A 19,452-nucleotide genomic window follows, 5' to 3' on the forward strand; every position below is an offset into this window, starting at 1 on the left:
AAGTGTTTCATCGCTACATCCCTATTTTCGCCATCCTGACTATGGCGATCCCATGCGCAATCCCATGATGCCGTTCGCCTGATTTTCCACTCCTTAGCGACATCGTGATACACGTCACGAGCTGATCCACTTTTCCTCTTCAAAACCATGGTCCTTCCATTCGTCTGCCTACACGTGAGCCTATGAGTGAACTACAGTTAGCAATACGACAGTAGGGAGTCATGTTAGAGACACGTATAGTAATTATGTGGCATGCGTTTCTTTCTATCTCTGAAATATCCTTTTCGGTCCCCATCTTGCATACCAACTCAACCTCCTACTCTTAGCTACACTACGGCAAACGAATCATGCCTTCAAATCGGTATTCCTCCGAAAGCACTGCCAGCAATATGCCCGCGCAACGACTGCGCAACCCAAAAACCTGGCACATCGCCACTTTGGCACCAGGATTCGATGACACTCGTCTGCGCTTCCCCATTCTCATTGTGAGTATACTCCTTCGTACCTGAGAAGCCGCAATATGAAAGAGGTGTTATCTGACAAGCACAAACAGGCAACCAACGACACCAGCAGCAAAACCCTCATTTCCTCCCAAAGCGAGCTGGAAACCCTGCTCAAGACACACTACGGGGATGCTGCGTCCGACATACCCACAACAACCTCTTCATCGCCACAAAGAAACGACAGCGTAGTAGACCTATCCACTGCAAACGACAAATCCCCATCAAATCCCTTCACAGACGACTACCCCACATCCTTATCCTCCCATTTCGTCGACGGAGAACTAGTGTGTACAGGCGGTCTCGCTGTCGACCATGCACACTTTTCGGACTCTTCGGATTCCGAAGACTACGCGAAATGGCTGGAAAGGGAAGAGACTGAAGTAGTGTATGGAGGCGATGGGCGTTCTTTTACAGTGAAACTAGGTGCGAGGAGGTGGAGGAGGAAGAGTCGGGTGAAGAAGGCTGTGTCCAGGCTGAGGAGGAGGTTGCAGTTTTTTGGTGCAGTTTGATATGTTTTTCTTGCTATTCGTCGTTTTTGAGCAGTGCGATATTATACCCAATCGAATGAGACCTTTTTATCGAAAATTAAATAGTGCACCTACTATCGTCCGTGGTTGGAAGTGCTTCGCCGCTGTCTTGCCAAGTGGCTAAACCGCGCTGTGGTGGTGAACCATAGTTCAGATATCCTCAACCACGTATCGTCAGAATTGAGACAAATATTCACTGCGAACATCGTATATAAGCCATGAAGAACCCTGCGTACTTTCTCTTCATTCCCAGAACTATACCATTTACCGCACGCATTCACGATCAACCAAGCACACTACAATGTCGCCAAATACGACTGCAACGTCAGCGTCCACACTTGAGGGATTTCCTTACCAACGAACCCTCTACATCCGCGAGATAGAACAGACACCTATTTCCCTTATGAAATTCCCTCTGATGATTGTAAGTATGCGATAACCTTCGCATGTCATCCAACCCCTTCAAAAACAGTATTTGACATTGCAACAACTTTTGAAGCATACTAACTTCCCCGCAGATCGAACCTGTCTACGAAGGTCCCGGAAAGGAAACCACCGAAGAGGTACATACCCTAGAACGCCTCAAAGAGCTATTAGAAAAGTATTATGCCTTCCTAGTCAAAACTTTGGAGGCCAAAGCTTTGTATGAGAAGCGTGGATGGGACAAATGGCTGGTTCCGAAGCCATACGATGCTGCTGCGTGGGCTGCGGCCAATGGAGATGAGCCGTGTGTGCTACCGAGCATACGCGTGCGTTTTCCAGGATTCTTCGACGACTAGAAGAAAGTTGGTTACTTCAACCCGGAAAACAAAGTATGAACAGAACAATACGTCGGTGGACGTCTTGGGGATTCGCGTGATAGGTAGGGGCCACCTCATACAAGGGAAATACTGGACGGGTCTGCAGACTACATTAAGATGAGTACACGCAAAGTGGGTGTGTTAACATCGACGTAGACCCCAGGGTGTTCACCTTTTCTCTATGTTGACATGGGGGCTGTGCCAATGTGATAGTGTATTGTAGCGCGGTAGATAGCTGGCATTCGTCGGTTCTAGGAATATTGAGACGGTATCCGGTGAGCTGGCAGAGCACATTCATTCCTACACATGTTGGTGGAACACGAGCTCGATAGTTGACTGTCTTCTGTATAATATCAGCTACTCCAAAATATTTCTTAACAAATCCAAGCTAAAGTCGTCATTCGATCATGGCGCGTCGCCAGGTGGTAGACGGTAGTAAATTGCTCTTTTCCAAGACTCATCTAGAATACACATGCCTACCCCTCACATCCATCGCCATGCGCTCTCGCTCTATATTTACAAAGTATCCTTGAGGAGCTTGTTCATCTTGGCCATCTTTGCGGCGACGGACTTGTCGATGGTGCGGTCGGCGATCTCGACGATGAGTCCACCGCGGATCTCGGGGTTGACCTTGGGGACGACCTTGAGGGTCTGGCCGTTGGCGACGTATTGCGAGTTCTTGATGGCGTTCTCGAGGCGGCTGATGGTCTTGTTGTCGAGGGGCTGCACTTTGTCAGTTCTGAATTCCAACAGTTCCCTTCTTTATCACTGGGCTCTGTTCTCCCATCCCATCTCAGGATCAACGTACCGCAGCGCTGGTGACGGTCAGCTCGACCTCACCACGGTGCGCACCCATGAGCACACCGAACTTCTCTACGACACCCTGTAGTACGCCCAATCGGTTGTTCTCAGCGAGTGTGGCGAGGAAGTTCTTGACGATGCCGTCCTTGTCGGCGCCGCCAATGTGCTTCTGGAGCTCCTGGACGATCTGCTGCTTGTCCGAGACGGAGAGCGAGGGAGCGTGGAGGATCTGGGTAAGCTTGGCGTCCTTCTGGAAAACGCCCTGGAGAGCCTGGAGAGACTTTGCGGTGGGGTCGAGGGCGTTGGTCTTGGAGGCCGCGGTGTACTGCCACAATTGTTAGCCAAGCTCTTGCTCCCCAGCCATTGGCCCGTTTTCCATCCTCGTATCATCGCCAGAGTGCCAATTGGAGTCGTGGAAAGCGTACCAGAGCGCTCGCGTAGGTTCCGTCGACGCCAAAGAGGGCAACCGGGGGCTTGTTGGCAGAGCCAGTCGGGGCGGCGGCGGCAGCGTAGCTTCGGGTGGCAGCGTAGCGGGCGGCCATTGGGGCGCGGGGCGCACCCGCCCGGAAAGCGGTGCTGAAGGCACGAGCGGCAGACATGGTGGGTAGAGGGGAGATGGATTGCGGGATGGGGCAGCTAAGGAGCGCGGGTGCAGTTGAGGATGCTGCGATGAGGTTTCTGAGCCCGGCTCGGCACTGGCTGCGGCTAGCACCGATTGGGTCGCGGGACCTGCAATGTCACCCAACCAGCGCAACTCCATCAACATCTTCATCCACTCTTCGAGACCTACATTGTTTTATTTGGATAAGTACTTGTCGCCTTTGTTGCTGAGTTGTGTTACTCAACTCCGAAGGCCGGTGTGTTGAGGTCAACGTGGATACCTAGGTATCATCCCACCTTCAAGCAATTTCTTGGAGCTTGGAAGAGTCGCAAGCACCTAGATCCGCACTGTAACTTATGATAGCGACTATATGGCGGTACTTTGAAATGTGGGCTCTCGAAGCCAAATGGATGCGCAACAGGCGAGGCCCTCTTTCAAGTCATCCCTACCCCTCCAAACAGCTCGCTATCGTGGTCGTGTAGTCCAGCGATCAATCCGATTCATCACCACAGAACCTGTAATCTCACGAAAACAATTCCATACCCCCTCATATCTTTCTGTTCACCCACTGCTTACCATATGTAACTATACCGACATGTTAGTCGCCCCCCACGAAAAGAGCGGCGGCCGTCCATCACCGTTCACCTTCACCTCATCATAGCTTTGCTGTTGTGGAGACGCCCCGCCTGGCGCCCGCTATACCTCTCTCTTACCTTCACACATCCTCATTCAGTCCCTTTACCGATAGCTTGCCTGCTTTACTGCTCTATCAATCATCATATATCAACCCTACTCATACCCATCGCGATCCGCAGTCAATATGGAGCCGTCAGTCGAGCGACCACAGACGCCTCCGCTATCGTACCTCATGACACCACCTTCGACCGGCGGTATGGCTAAACGCGTTCGTTTCAGCAACGTCGAGTATCTTGACGCCAGTTCCAACAAGACAGGACGCGCCATCAACTTCAACGAGGGAGAGTCGCCCGACGTCTTCTTTGACGAGCCAGAGGAGACCTTCGACACCGAGATCCGCGAAAAGAGCGATGACGAGGGTAGTACCTCAACCGCAAGCAACCTCGACCTCCCGTCTCCCGTTCCAGCAGACTCGTACACTGCCAAACCCACAGCTCTCGAGAAGCATGACCCGTTCGCTTCCCTTGCTCTCGCCATCGACAGCCCCGTTTCAGACAAGGGACCATTCCCATTCATGAACCTCCCCATCTCCGTTCGCAACATCATCTACTCGCACCTCCTCGTCGTTCCCGGCCTGATATGCGTCCGTCAAAAGCACACCGTGTTCCACGACGAGAAGAAAGCTTTCCTTCATGCCGAGCGCCGCGAGTTACTCCCCGGTATCGCGTACGCGCTCGTCCACCTCCACGTCGACGGCCACAAAACCCGCTTCTCGCTCGTCGGCCGCACCAACATCAACATCCTCCATGCGAACAAGGAGATCTTCGCCGAGGCCAAAGCCGTACTGTACGGTAAAAACATGTTCGAGGTCGTTAGACCGACGAACGAACTCTGCCCGCCACCCGACTACAGCGTGAGGCTGTTTCCCACTGGATGTCAGCGTCTCGTCACCAAGCTCAACATCAAGATCCGTTCTTTCTACGATCTACACTGGTTGTTAAGCGGTGGATACAACGTCATGAAGAACTACTACCGCGGTCTTGTCTCCCTCACTCTTATTCTGGAAATGGACTCGACTAGCAAAGGCTTCGGGAAGACGTGGACTAGGAATGGTGCTGAAGAGAAGTGGGCGGACTATGTCCAGCGCCTGCGCGGTGAGATGGCGAAAGAGCTGTTCAAGAAGATGAAGGTCAAGGGTACGGACACGAAGATCGTTCCGGTCTGGATGAACTTGCGCGTTCTGTTCTCGGGCGAAGCATACGACGGCAGTTTGGCTGCTGTTGGTGATACTGGTGATGAGCAGCGAGCGAAGCAGGATGAGACTAAGCAAGGCTTGGTCGAGGCATGGGAGTTGTTCAAGAAAGGTGGGAAGTAGGCCGGAGGCATTCACGTCTGAGTTTCCAAGACTTGCATCCGTACTATCGTCTAGTACCACAAACGGATCTTGTGTACTAGTACGCCATCTTGAAGATCCTTTTTGGACCTGCGGAGGTCTTGGACGAGTTTGAAGGACACCCTGAGCATACCGGCGTGGAACAGCGTACCATCGCGCATGTGCCGCCACATACATCTTATAGTTGATTTACCAAGTATATAGATTAATAGCATTACGCATTATACCAATATCTACCAAAAAGGTCCCAGCTCCACCCAAATGCCGAGCATAGTCCTCCCAATATATGCCCAAGTCGTTATGTACCCCTATTTCCCACCCAAAATACCAAGCGCCACGCTATATGATAATGCATCAAATCGTTACCACCCAATTTTTTCCAAGTCCTGCAGCGGCCAACCTCCTTACAGTAGCAATGTAAGCCATCCCGCCGCGCCAATAACAAGACTCTCAATCCACTTGTCCAAACCGCTGGTGTGTGTGGATGGTCCGACTCCCTTACTTGTCTCGCCTATTCCGCTCGCTATCAAATCTCCAGCGTCGCGACTTCTCGTTGTAGAAGCGGAGTCTGAATGTGTTGTACTCGCGCTGTTGCTCTTTGGAAGTTTCGGAATGGTGCTGGTTTGCCCGTTGATGATTAGGGCTGTACCTTGTTCGTCTAGAGAGTAGGTAGTTCCGTCGATTTCTATAGATGATCCGGGTACGAGGGTTGTTCCGTCGTTCAGAACGTACTCAGTTGTTCCGTCTCGGACAGTGTGTGCATACGTCACGCCATTGATGGTCAAGGCTGGTGCGGCGGTGATCTCTTCACCGGCAGCCAAAGTGGATGTAACGCCGTTGACGACGATGACAGAACCGGATGCACTCGTGGGCATGGAGTATGTGGTCCCGGAGATCGTGAGGACGCCACCAGGTGTGAGGGTTTGGTCAGGAGCGAGAACGTAGGCTGTCGTGCCGCTGACGACTTGCGCAGTAATGGATCTCCCGCCGTCGAGAGTAATGGCTGATTGTCCAGCATTCAACATCGAAGTCAGGCCGTTGACGACAAGGGTTGACCCATGGCCCTCTGCCGGCATGCTGTAGGTCGTGCCATCGACGACAAGTGTGCTTCCTGCACTAAGCGTCTGACCAGGCGCGACAACAAAGACTGTTGAGCCTCCCACAACGGTTACTGAGACGGCTTGACTGCCGACCGTCAAAGCGGGGGCTCCGGTAAGCGCCGGAAGGTTTGCGATAGTCTGTGTGGCACCATTTACGATAGCCCAGCCGTCCGGCGCCATGCTGACGGTGTTCCCGTTAACAGTGATCGGAGGGCCGCCCGGCTTCAACGTCTCGGATCCCAGAACATAATTTCCATTCGAATCTGGCGTGACGATCCCCCCACCAACAATGAGCACGGGTAAACCTTGCGTTGGAGCCGGATTGAGAGCTTGCGTCGGAGCTGGATTGAGAGCAACCGTGCTGCCATCTACAACGATCTGTGTTCCTCCACCATTTGTAGGCACAACCACGGGCACGCCGTTGATGGTCTTCGTTTGTCCTCGTGTGATTGTTACGGTTCCAATGATGATCACGGGAGGAATCTCATCGTGATTATCGTCGTTCGGGCTATCGGGCCTTGCCTGAGTCGGTTTGGGAGTGTTGATGGGGAGGACCACTCCCCCAATCGTTACGTCCTTGGTCGCGGTCGCGTCCGGAATGCTCGGTGAAGTCTTCCCACCACCCTGGGTCGGCTTGGCAGTATTGTCGGCTGGTCTATCGGGCTGGTTGGGTGATGGGGATGCGGAGTTGTCATCATGCCTATCGTCGTCGCCGTGGCTTATGGGAGTAGGATCTGCCATTTTGGCTGACACCGTAGGGTCCACAGCGTCCTTAATCGATGTATCTTCACACCTCAAACATCCCCGGACCGTGACGTGAACTGAGGTGGACTCAAAACTGGTCGCGAGATACGTGCCTGTCAAGGGCGACAGGAAGATAGGAAGCGATGATAGAGGTGGTGCAGCCGGTGCGGCGATTCCCGATGGCAATGGACGTAGGTTCGATTGAGGCGGTCTACTGTAACTACACGTAGCGATGTCCGCGCCGTGAAATTGTCTTTGGATATCTGTGTCATTTTTAAGATACTGAATTAGCTTGGAGGGTAAAGGCACGGGCTCATCCCTTCCTGGGCTTGGAGGAAGTTTTCCAGTGTGGGTTGCGATGAAGTAACTCCAGTCTGCGGATGCCGTTCTTGCAGGGGCCCAACTCGTTAAAGGTGCGACGTTTGACGAGCATTCTGCTGCTGTCATATTATACTGTGGCAAAAATACCTCCCGATATTTGTCTACTCCACCAGACAGCCGATTGTAGATGACATAAGTTGGACCTGCATCAAGGTGGAAGAATACACCTGGCGTTGGCTGTATGGTGAATGTCGGTGTCGAGCGTGTAATTATTTGACCCTCATCGAGGGTAAGAGTTTTCGTTTGGTTGACAGTCCGCTCCTCGGTGACGACAGTATCGACAGTATTGTTGTGCAAGTAAGTAGAATACTCCGTAACAATTGTCTCGGTTACCACTATACTGGTCCATGGGTTGTAAAACTCCCCAGGATTGTAAGACGTGGTAATGGGACCATACGCTGCGATGATACATCCGGTACACACACCAGTAGGTATCGGGGAGTTGCTATCGACTGACGTGATGTTCGGGAATGGCGGCGATTGTCCATAGGCAATAGATGTAACGACTGCCGGTGTCATTGGTGAAACCAAGGTACTACTGCCGTTCGTAGAACCCGGAGCCGGAGGAGAGGTAGGTATCTTTGGAGGAACAAGGGAAAATGGTGTGGGTGTGTCCCAGGGGTGCACCTCATGAACCCAATCTAGACTGGTGACGGGAGAAAGAGATGAAGCTTGCGGCGCAGTTGAATCATGTGATTGAGTGTTGGTCAAAAGTGTCGTGACTGCAAACTCCTCGCCTAGAAACGTTTAGTACGATGCCTTCAATTCGAATCTCGCTGCATACCATCTGGGGTATGTTAGCTAGATGATCTCGATGGGGAAAATGACGTACCTCTCCTGTTGTACCCATTGACGTCTGAGCCAGCCGCAACCAGTGCAGGCCCGACAAGACTGATGAATCTCCGCATCTTGCTGTGAGCCTTCTACACCAAGCGAGTGATAGTGTAAAGGTCAAGCAAGACGTTGCGGACGTAAGAGAGTACCGCAAAAGCGAAAACAGCCAGTTTCTGCCCTAAACAGTGCGAATTCGAACCATTCGATGAAGGCTGTTCGGACGCATGATCAGGTTGCGATCCATGCACGGCCCTAGCGATAGCCATGCTTAGCGGAAACACGAGGCACATACCGTTGACGCGTATGACCGCCAGGGCATCGTTGGACGGTGGACCCTCGTCTGCCGTGCTGATCAGTTGGATTTGCATGCTCTCGTAGGTCCGCCTAGAACCAAGCTTAATGCTGACATGACTTGCAATTAATTGTCTTCAACAGCAACCGTGGCAGTCTACAACTTAGCTATCAGTAGCGCCATATGCAACGCTTGTCCCGATCTCCTGGTGTCAATCGGCATACCCTATATCACCTAGGAGATCTGCCCCGCAAGAACGATCCAGCCTTGAACCGATCTCCTGGAGGTTGGAGTGACGAACTACTGGGTTTGCCCTTTAGGGCCAAGTGAAGAGATTGCTGGGCTACGTCTCAGGTTCTCGGCAAGAACAACACGACCATGTCAGGCGAAATAGCGCGAGATACGTGACATGTCAGCGTGCCTTAGCCGATGCGACATGCAAACACACCCGTGGACTGGCTGAGAGGTCGCCGTTGACTTTTGGCATGCATTTGTCGAGCGCCATTACAAGGGAACTTGGAACCGCATGACGAAGGCGCTCAAGACGTGGCCGCTTGGGCCGAGATGGTGTCGAAAGGAGGCTGAGAGGATCAGCGGGAAGTCGTTCCAGGGCTCCGTCATTGGGCAGGATGATGACTAACGTTGCGCTACCCCTTAGCATGCCAACGGATACGCCTCTCCCATGATACCCTCGTATCCAGCTCGATTGACCTTCGAGACTAGCCGGACTTCCCTGCTACTGTCACCGAATCAGGCTGCACTGCCATGCCAATCTAATAATTAGGGTGGGCGATCGTCACGCGGCGCCCGCAGTTGTTGGAGTGGGTTCTTGGAGCAAAACGCCCATGAACCGCTCTGGCCTTGAAAGCTTCCGATGGCCCTGGAACCGCATTCCCGGTAGCTGAGCTGACTCAAGCCGGCACACCAAGTCCTCCGAAAGACGATTCCGCTATGTGTTGCACGCTTCGCACCCTCTAAGTCGTCGACCGATCGCTGCCAGGTCCATGTAGGGACGTCTCACAACCCTCACTACCATTCGCTCGCTACACCATGCGCCTCACACCGCGCGCTACCGAGGCCCCGGAGCCGTATGTTGTGCCACCTTCAAATAAGTTCGACGGTGCCGATGGGAGCTGGAGCACCTTCAAGATAAGCGTTGGAACGCCAGGACAAGACTTTCGTGTACTGCCCAGCACAAAGGGAGGTGTCACATACGTCATTGCGCCAGAAGGTTGTTTGGAGGGAGTCGACCCTACAGATTGCCCACAACTACGAGGAATAGAGGTCTTCCAGAGCACGCAAAGCACCGGCTTCCAGGTCGACGCGTCGACAACATGGTCGGCGATTGGGCAATACGACGTTGATTTGGAGGATGCGCTCAATTACACAGGGAGAGGATTGTTTGGCCTGGATACTGTCACTCTAGGAGCAGCCGCGGACAGCAGCTCTTCTGTGTCGCTAACGCGCCAGGTTGTCGCTGCCGTTGCCGACCCGGACTATTATCTAGGAGTTCTGGGCCTAGGTCAGGCAAAGTCCAGCTTCAACAGTGGGAGCCAGCCGGTCGACTCGTTTCTCTACCTGCTGCGCGAAAGCAAGAAGATTCCCAGTTTTGCATATGCGTACACGGCAGGCGCAAAGTACAGGTTGAAATCTGTTTTCGGTAGTCTGATATTGGGCGGCTACGATGCGACGCGGTTTGAGACCGGCGCGAACGATTTCTCGTTCACCTTCTCACAAGACCCCTCCCGGCTCCTAACGGTCGGGGTGGACTCGATCATGGCTACAAACACGCTGCAGGGCACCTACTCCCTGACTTCTGGAGCACACTTCTCTGTTATTGATTCTACTGTTCCGCATCTGTGGCTACCCGCGGACGTGTGTGCTGAGTTCGAGACAGCCTTCGGCCTGACTTATGATCCTCAAACAGATTTGTACCTTGTCAACGACACGATCCACGAAGAACTCCTATCCAAGAACCCGACCCTCACGTTCAAGCTCGTCGACTCCCTCGAAGACACGACTACAAACTACACCAATATAGAGCTGCCGTATGCGGCATTCGACCTCCAAGCCTCGTACCCGTACTACACAAACGCAACGAACTACTTTCCGATCCGCCGCGCCGCGAACGAGACACAATATGCACTGGGCAGGACGCTGTTGCAAGAGGCCTATCTCATAGTAGACTACGAGCGCGCGAACTTTACTGTTGCGCAGGCAGTCTTTCCTGATCCTCTGCCCGCATCAGACGTCATGACCATCAAATCTCCGAGTGATGCTACTGCCACGCCAGCTTCGTCTTCATCCTCGGGTCTCGGCGTAGGTGCCATTGTCGGCATAGTAATTGGAGCAATCGCCGCTCTCGCCCTGGTCGCACTTGGTATATTTTTCTTCCGGAAGCGTCGCGGCAAGCAGCAAAAAGAGCAACGATACGAACTCGCAAGCAAGCACATATCGGAGGTTGGTTCAGGCACCGACATTCTCGCTGGCAGCCAGCCGCACAAAGCTGTGGGCCCGCAGGAACTCCACGGGACACCGTTGACTGAGCTTGCCTCTCCTGTCAACGAGCAATTCGTCGGTCATGCGTATCCGCAGGATCAGAAGACAGTTATCAGCATGGCGGATGAGCCACAAGAGCTGCATGGCGAGTCAATGATGCCAGTCACACCTAGATGGCGAGAAGTACAGCTGCCGCAATACCCTGGCCCACGCGAAGCGGATGCCGAGAGCAGCACAGGGCGCAGTGTGAGCGGCATAGCTAGCGACGACGGATACGCGACAGGCGAGTTTGGAGTACGCTCTGGCGTATCACCAATGACACCCCAATTTCCTCAGCACAAATATTAATGGTCAGCATTGAATACTGGGCGGCGGTCATACTAAGGCGTTTGGATTTGGCGTACATCTAGAGATACCACTCGTGGATTGGGAATGGGCGGGACTTTGGTTACGAGCACACGAAACCGAGTATAATAATAATCTTTCTCAAAGGCATACGATTCAACCACCGATAACGTTGCACGCGCCAACTACGACATCTGAACTTCTTTAACAAGCGATGCTGTTGCCGTTTGATACTCGGAGAAGCTTCCAAGGGTTCTGACAGTGCACAGCAGATTAATGCTGGTTTCTACAGACTGAACTCACCTGCCAAGAGTTACCGGGTGATCGGCTCGTAGGGCTGAAGGGCATGCATTGTCATGACAAGGGTAGCAACACGAAGTTGGAACTGTGGGCTACTGACGAGCTCCATCCGGGAAGTGGAGACATCGACCATGATGAATTTGATGTATGTGGTCCCAGCTGCGTACATGCTTCGTTTTTTATGCAAGGACGTCTGTGGAAGTCTACCACTGGAGTATCGCACACTGTAATCATGTAGATGGCTCCTGGCTATTCTAAGAGCTAATTCTCGAAATTCGAATACGAGACGCAGGGACACCAATGCTAGAGCCATAATTACCACCTGCAGCGTCCCAGGGTGCCCGCAACGCGTTCCGCTCGTGAGGCTGATGTCAGACACCACGTAGGCAGATGCAGCCCAAGCATAAGGAGAAGAACGACCAAATCCCAAGGCACTACAAGGCGTTCGCTGCATAACCTGGTAATGAAGTGCATGGATCGCGCTTGACTAGATCCACCTCCAACAGGGCAGCTGGCAGCTGGACTATGTTGAAGCTATGACGTAGGTGACACGCATGGCTGAAGCTACCATCACCCCTCATCCCCGCGCGCCTCCTCCGACCTAGACAACACACCAAACACCTAACTCCTGCCTCTGCTATTCCTCCACGTCAACAGTACACACGTACCCCGATACCCCAACCCACACCCTAAAACAATCAATTGAAAATGGACAAGATCAAGGAGAAGCTCCACCTTGGCAGCAGCAAGAACAAGACGGCCGAGGACGATGTCCGCGCTGGTAATGTCGGCACTATCGAGGGTAAGTCAAGCTTCGAGTTCTCGATGATCTAATCTACACCTATCCCTCGCGAATCACCAATCCAACATCGCGCCTTCCCGACTTCTCAACCTCAGCCTTACCCCAACCCACAACTAACCCACTCCCCCAGAGAACCGCGACTCAATCGACTCTGAACTCGCCTCGATGCCCCCCTCAGAGCGCGTCGCCTACCTAAAAGAATTCGAAGACTCAGACAAGCACGACACGCCCAAGAAGGGCGGGCTCCTCGAGAAGCTCATCGCCCGAGGCAACAAGAAGACCGAAGACCAAATCGCCTCCGAGACCAAGGAGCGCGAGGCACGCGAAGCAGCCCACCGCGAGGCGACACATGCGTCCCTGGGCCCCGGTGCTGGAGCCAGCGCGCACTCGGCTGCCGGACCCGGTGGATTGTAAGCGACACGAACGAAACACAGGGAGCATGATTGATGGATTGTGAGCGACCAGCATAAAGGTCCCGGGCGAGTATGATCGGGCTTCGTGGACACACCTTTCTGCCTGATTCGATTCGATTGTGAAGAAGGCTTTCTTGGCGATGGACTGCGATTACATCTACATACACTTTTCGAGACATGATGACTTCAATGATATGGTTATGAGCTGAGTTTTGTTTTCGTGGTTTGTGCAGTGAGTTGGGCTGTGTGATATGTATCCCGTCTTGCTTCCTCCACAAGTCTTTAAAGTCGTCTACGATGGCCAATGGCCACTTGCGCGCGTTACACTACAGACCACTGATTCTTCCTCGCTGACGTCCACATGTCATATAAACAAACAAAAAGAACGAATAGATCTGCAGACTACGTGAAATCAACATCCTGCAAAGCAGGTGAACCAACGTCAACGTAGGCTCCGGGGTGAGGTTGGCGTGTCCATGTCTGCATCGAATCCACTGCTGTCGTATGGGGCTGGGTGTGAAGGTGATTCTGGGTTAGAACACCGCACACATGAAAATGCGTACACAGTGTGGGGTGGCTGTACGGGTGGTGGGTGAGGAGGGTATATGGAGGCATTTTGGTTGATGCCTTTCTCTTCACTGGGCGTGACAGATGTCTTCTCCTCCTCCTTTCCTTGCTCTTTCTCCTCTTCGACTTCTTTCCCTTTCACATCACCATCTTGCTGATGCTGACGTTGTTCCCATCGCTCGATGGCTAGATTCGCTCCAGCCAGAATGCCTCGACCGATGATGCGTAGTTCGTTACGGTACAGATATACCGTTCCTGCCAGCACGAGCGCTTTGGCCCATCCACCTGTGGGCCAGCTTGAGGCGCCTGATCCCACGTAGATCTTGCCATTGAATCCTTTGTTCTTCAGCTCGATGTTTAGTGCTGAATTGCACTTTAAAGTGCCGTTTGGGCGGAAGAAACTAGGATAGCATATATGTGTTAGTGATGTTCTGATTGGTTTGTGAGGGCGCAAGGGAGAGGTACACTTGGCCGTCTTCGTTCTCGATCTTGAGACTGATGCCCTCTTTGAGAGTTTGAGCCCTAATGCCTTCGCTTATGCTATTTCTTATTGTGTTTTGCAGTTTCCTCAAATCGCTTTTACGCTGTAGTTTCTTGGTTTGGTCTTTTAGATCTTGCATGGAAGATGTCTTCCAACCGACCGTATTGTAAAGGGAAGTCATCTTGAGTAAGGCAAGTATTGGTGTTTCTTCGAAGTTTGTAACAAATAAATAAAGGCGAGGACAGTTTAAATATTTAAAGTGATGGAAGGGGAAGCAGAAGGTATTTTTCGTTGCGTCAAACATGGTTCTGCCGTGGGCGAGGGTATCTGGTTCCACCTACAGGGTGTCACCTGAACCGAATAGCACAACAAAGGGACGTGAATGAATATGGATAGATGAAATTACTGCCGACCATGGGCCCTGTGCCCTAGAACCCTGACTTGCTCAAGTGACGAGCTGGTATACTACAAGTGCTTTCCAACACGCTCCCTTTTTCCTTCCCAATATCCAATATGTATGCCACACATCCCTAGTCATGTACAAAAGGTTATAATGGCCCCTAAGGGTAAGCGGCGGATGAGAAGCTGGGTAGCGAGATGCGGAGGATCAGTGCTCTGCCCCAATTGTTGCGTTTTGGTTCAGCGTGGAGCTGGTGGTAATGGCTGCCGTTTGTATGGCTAACTTCATACAGGAAGACCCTGTTCATCAGGTGCTTCGGGCGCCCCGCTCACAGCCCCGTATACCCGTATTGGTACCTGCACTTCAAAGCTCTCGGCGGGTAATCGTTGCGCCGCTGCTAATATGACACCTCGATCGTCGCTAGATATCTCTTCCAAGAGATCATCCCATGAGGTCTCCTCCCCGTCCTCATGCGTTAGTCGCGGGGTGATGAACTCGATTCTGAGTTTCCACTCTAGACTGACGCCACTGGTAATGAATTCTGGTGTCGCGTTGGGTGGTATCGTCGGTGAGAAGGCCAGCTTTTGCGCAAACAGCGCATTCTCTGAAAATGATGCGTGCACTTTCTTCGTGACGCGGTATATCGACGCATTCGAACGAAGCGCTATCGCCGGATCGACCTTCTCTGAAGTCTCCAGTGAGATTTGTATTGAGTAACAGGGAATGCGTGAATCTGTGAAGTCGATTACGGCAGACATTGTTTCGCCTAACCGATAAGAGGGCCGCGCCAACATAATGACCGCGACACGGCGGCCGCTGCGAGCAATCTCAAAGCGATTGGCGCTCTGGTTGGCAGCACCTGTCAAGTTGCTGCGCAAGATGGCTGTATCAATAGCCTCCTTCATGGTCTGAGGCCCTTCAGCAATCGTTGAGCGACCGGGCATGGTGCCAGTAGGTGAAAGCAAGCCCATGCTAGAATTCTGCCTAGGCCGATCGAGAAGATTGTCGACATACTCAAGGAAGTCGCTGAAAGTATTCTCTTCCGTCTTGCTCGAAGAAGCGCCCTTCTTTGTAGGTGAAAGTTTTGCTCTCGACGAGGGGTCTATGCTGGCTGTTCGAGCTTGATCGCGCAATATGATGTACGGAGACATGAGATCATGTCCAAGAATCTCGCCACGGCCTGTAAGGGATTAGCACATCGACACCTGTATCCTCAGACTTGACATACTGTTCACACTGCCAAACACCCGAAACGGAACGTCCACATGCTTCACTTGTTGTTCTTTGGTCGATCCCGCGCGTTGTGTGCCAATGATGAGATTGTATGCTACCTTCATCGACCGCCCCTTATGCGAAGGTGGCAGACCTCGGGGTATTGTAAAGCTGTACGTGTAGCTGCGGCTTTCGCCAGGCGCAAGCCGCAAATCGACGAACAGAATGGACTGGGGGGTGGTGATGAGCGGCACAGTCTTGGAGCTGGCAACGCCTCGCATCTCTCGGATACTGGAGGGCTCTGAAGCGCCCAGTAGTCCACCCAGCGACTCTCCTATGTTACCCCAACCGAGCGCGCCAAAGAGCCCACTCTCGCGTTTTGTCTTCTCTACACCCACTACACCACCTCCGCCCTGGCCGCCTACTACTCCCTTCCTCTTTACCTCTTCGAAAGGTGCCTGGTTGATCAGGGATCCGTCCAGCGTGAAAGAACCCATTATCTGCGCATAGCCCATCATGATCGACTCCGGCAAAGCCTGTCTATTGGGTGGTGCCAAATGTGACGGTCGCCGATGATGCATGGGTCGCTGTAGTAGACGCGCTGAGGGATGAGCCGCATATTCCGAAGCCAGTGTCTCGTTGGAGTTGTTGCTCATCGAGTAGAACTCTCCACTACTACGCGGGGTGTCATTCATGCTCGACCCAGATATTATCCGCGCAACAGGTGAAAGCACCTCGAGATTGTGGCTTCCAGATGACCGTAGGTAGTCATGTGGCGGTTGTGGGGAGTTGCGCCGGACGTGTATGGGTTGCTTTGTAGGACTGCTACCAGGCTGCGGATGGGTGGCATCGTCGGGCGGAGGTGCGGCAGGGAACTTGAAGTTCTGGGAGAAGGAATTGGACGGTTTTCGCCCTGTAGTCGGAAGAGCTGGGGTACTTGGGGTGGTCGTGACACCGGGTCGTCTCCTGTTTTGACGCGCAGGAAAGGCAAAGTCGTTGGTGTCGCGGGCTAGGGGAGACGACGCTTCGCCAGATAGTGGAGATGGATGAGTCGCTGATCTATGACCTGGTGAAGCGACTGCTATCATGTCAGCCAATGACGTCTATTGTACATGTCGTCCGTACTTGGATATGAGTTTGGCCTGCCGGGCACGACCTGCAGACTGGCTGATCTTCCGTGCCCTCTTGCCGGGCGTCTGATGGGTATACCTCTCTCGTGGCTGGCTTCAGTTCCCGCATCTGCCCCTAGAGACACAATTGACACGGATCTTCCATGCTTGTGTGTGCCTGTGTTGTTGGCATGGATGATGCTCGGCGCAACAGACGATCGGCGATCTCCCGCTGTCGATGGCGTATGTAGTGATAAAGCAGGGCGATGTCCGCGTAGCTGTGACGGCGGCAGCTGCGAGGCAAAGGACGAATTGCGGGATACCGAGGGGCGCGTCGAAGAGTGAACCGGTGGTAGTTTGCGCTGTCTCTCCCCGCCGGTCGCGAAGCCGTTCTGCCTTCGGACCGGGGAGCGGTCGCGTCCCTCAGGCGGGGCGACATTCTTGAAGGTAATGGTGCATTCTATGTCTTCGCCGGCGAACACAGTAGAGTCCTTCCATTGTACGAATACCCGGATGTTCGACGCGGACATGGTAGGGAGGCTGGGCGGCGCGGGCTGCGGGTTCGTAGGCAGCTCATCTGGTACGGCGGTCAATCGGCATGGCGACTGCTAGAAATTGGCCCCCAAGACGACTGTAATAGCAGCAAACTCCAGTTGAGGGTTGGTGACGATGGCGGACCTTGACTGACAGCTGCGCCGTCATGACAGGGATGTCCGCGGCCTAAGCGGCCTGTGCTTCTTGCTTGTACCTGTTCATCGCGTCTTTATTTTACCAAATACAACACCACATTCTTCTTCTACGGACATATCCACCATAGCTGTTTCTTACACGCATAACGAAGCTGAGATTGCAACTATTGCAAACACCATTTAGTCGAACCCAGCTCTACAGCCTTGTCGTTCACCATCGTTGCATTCATCGTACTGCCCATCAATAGGTCATCGCGTCCCCCCCACGACATGCGTACATGGCCACGTTGGATAATGCGTGTATGATACCGACCATGGACGCTGTCACCCATCTCCTCAACCACCAATCCCAGCGTTGAATGGAGTACGGCCTCGTGAAAACCAGTCATGCATATCAACATTAACGGCCTTGGACTACTGCGGTGAATTGGGATATCGTCGAATGTTGTAACCGAGATCCATCTGCCTGTGATAGTTTTGAAGAGGAAGCTTGCAGGCACTTCATTCGTGCCACTCGTACACACAAGGAAACCTGGCAGGCGAAACGATAGACCCCCGTCCCTTCTCTGTGCAACCGCGTCTGTTCTCGGTGTGCGGAAAACTCTGTCTAATGGAGAAATGCCTTGACGTTGGACTCCAAGTAGAGACGCGGGAGCCCATTGAAAGCCTGGCCTAGATAGTGTCTTACGATCCTCGAAGATGAGCTGCAGAGGTATGTGTGAAGCAAGTTCCCAAAAAGCCGACATTCTGCCTAATCGATCGGATGCTGGAATCCGAGCTATTGTTGAACTGTCGATGCGAAGCAAATTCGCTAAACACAGAGGTTCATCCGAATGTACACTTGTAGATCGACAGGATAAGGCGTGGGTCAAGGTCTTCAGGGCGCTCGCCTGATCCAAGGAGTTTATCGGGATGCGGAGCTGCTCAATCTGGTATACGATCGATTCCCCCATCATCAGATGTATATCTGGGTCTGTAATCGTCACCAGTCGGGCGAGCCCTGATTGTAAGTCATATGGACCATCCGCGAATTGGAAGAAGATCCTCCGGGCCAGCACGCCTTCTTGAAGGGTCCATAATCGGCTGGTCCACTTGCTGCATGCGATCCGCCATAATATCTCTAGATCACTGAGGTTGTCTACTGGATGCGTCAACAGTGAGTAATCCAGAACAAGGACGGCCGAGGCATTCTCATATGTAGCCTTCATCTTCGTTATAGCCATTGTCTGTATTTCTGATCCATCTTCGACTGGACAGCAGATCGTGTCCAGCCAGACTGAAGAATACGGCGCCAACTCAGGTGGATGAGGAACGTTACGTACTAGCCGGCGCAAATCGCTCAGCTGGCAATACGGAATGGAGTTCCCATGAGGGTTGCCTAGGCCGTCCGACCAAACGTGCGATATGGCTACATATGGAATCGAAGAATGCGATGGACCAGCGGCTGGCCCGGGATATCCGACAGAACTCAAGCAAAGCTTGTTTTCAGATGTGATTGGACCGAATAAGTCAACGACAGGATAAGAGCCTTGTTCCAAAATGGCGCTCATTTTTGCAATGTCTGCAGCAATGAAAGAGCAACCACCGCAACCTGTAGCATGCCGGGTTTGGTAGGAAGATGCATCGACACAGGCGTAGGAGCAGGTCGTGGTAGTGCAAGCCTCATGACTGAGAGTATCATGCTTTGGAAGGTTTGCGATATAGACGAAATCGGTGAGCCTCATCTTCTTGCTATAGTCTTGTATGAGGGATGGACACCAACCGCTGTCTAGCATTCGTTGCCCATACACTCCGCCACCACACCCGATAGCCGCACATGTGATTTCATTCCTAGGGCCATGGACGTTCAGCTCTCTCCACTCCTGAAGTGTGAAAGGGGACGGATAGTTCCATTCAACACTGAAGAGGAACTCTTCGAGCAACCGGATCGAATCGGAGATCTCGGGTGGAAGGGGATTGGGAAACTTGAACATGGTCATGAACTTGCACAGTGATATGCTGTCCGTCGTGGTTGTCACCAGTA

At 52.8% G+C, this 19,452-nt stretch overlaps 7 protein-coding genes across 7 annotated transcripts; 4 read left to right on the plus strand and 3 right to left on the minus strand.

Moving 5' to 3' along the window:
• Positions 1-1,448: 1,448 nt before the first annotated feature.
• Positions 1,449-1,809, plus strand: J4E83_004023 (uncharacterized protein; the record flags this gene model as incomplete). The annotated part of the gene is made up of 2 exons (XM_049330955.1): positions 1,449-1,454; positions 1,549-1,809. The coding sequence occupies 2 exons, from the start codon at positions 1,449-1,451 to the stop codon at positions 1,807-1,809; spliced, it is 267 nt and encodes an 88-aa protein (XP_049190372.1).
• Positions 1,810-2,346: 537 nt separating this feature from the next.
• On the minus strand, positions 2,347-3,230 carry ATP5 (ATP synthase F0 subcomplex subunit OSCP atp5; the record flags this gene model as incomplete). Its single annotated transcript, XM_049330956.1, has 3 exons — positions 2,347-2,553; positions 2,639-2,956; positions 3,057-3,230. 3 exons carry the CDS (start codon positions 3,228-3,230, stop codon positions 2,347-2,349), a joined length of 699 nt encoding a protein of 232 aa, XP_049190373.1.
• An 822-nt stretch (positions 3,231-4,052) lies between these two features.
• Positions 4,053-5,243, plus strand: J4E83_004025 (uncharacterized protein; the record flags this gene model as incomplete). The annotated part of the gene is made up of 2 exons (XM_049330957.1): positions 4,053-4,060; positions 4,148-5,243. 2 exons carry the CDS (start codon positions 4,053-4,055, stop codon positions 5,241-5,243), a joined length of 1,104 nt encoding a protein of 367 aa, XP_049190374.1.
• Positions 5,244-5,665: 422 nt separating this feature from the next.
• J4E83_004026 (uncharacterized protein) lies at positions 5,666-7,102 on the minus strand (the record flags this gene model as incomplete). The annotated part of the gene is made up of 1 exon (XM_049330958.1): positions 5,666-7,102. One exon carries the CDS (start codon positions 7,100-7,102, stop codon positions 5,666-5,668), a length of 1,437 nt encoding a protein of 478 aa, XP_049190375.1.
• A 2,560-nt stretch (positions 7,103-9,662) lies between these two features.
• J4E83_004027 (uncharacterized protein) lies at positions 9,663-11,459 on the plus strand (the record flags this gene model as incomplete). The annotated part of the gene is made up of 1 exon (XM_049330959.1): positions 9,663-11,459. The coding sequence occupies one exon, from the start codon at positions 9,663-9,665 to the stop codon at positions 11,457-11,459; it is 1,797 nt and encodes a 598-aa protein (XP_049190376.1).
• Positions 11,460-12,464: 1,005 nt separating this feature from the next.
• J4E83_004028 (uncharacterized protein) lies at positions 12,465-12,972 on the plus strand (the record flags this gene model as incomplete). Its single annotated transcript, XM_049330960.1, has 2 exons — positions 12,465-12,558; positions 12,689-12,972. 2 exons carry the CDS (start codon positions 12,465-12,467, stop codon positions 12,970-12,972), a joined length of 378 nt encoding a protein of 125 aa, XP_049190377.1.
• A 1,731-nt stretch (positions 12,973-14,703) lies between these two features.
• J4E83_004029 (uncharacterized protein) lies at positions 14,704-15,645 on the minus strand (the record flags this gene model as incomplete). Its single annotated transcript, XM_049330961.1, has 2 exons — positions 14,704-15,599; positions 15,639-15,645. 2 exons carry the CDS (start codon positions 15,643-15,645, stop codon positions 14,704-14,706), a joined length of 903 nt encoding a protein of 300 aa, XP_049190378.1.
• Between the last annotated feature and the right edge of the window lie 3,807 nt (positions 15,646-19,452).

The sequence above is a fragment of the Alternaria metachromatica genome (genome assembly GCF_023757995.1).
Source record: "Alternaria metachromatica strain BMP 0045 chromosome Unknown scaffold_6, whole genome shotgun sequence".
Taxonomy (NCBI): domain Eukaryota; kingdom Fungi; phylum Ascomycota; class Dothideomycetes; order Pleosporales; family Pleosporaceae; genus Alternaria; species Alternaria metachromatica.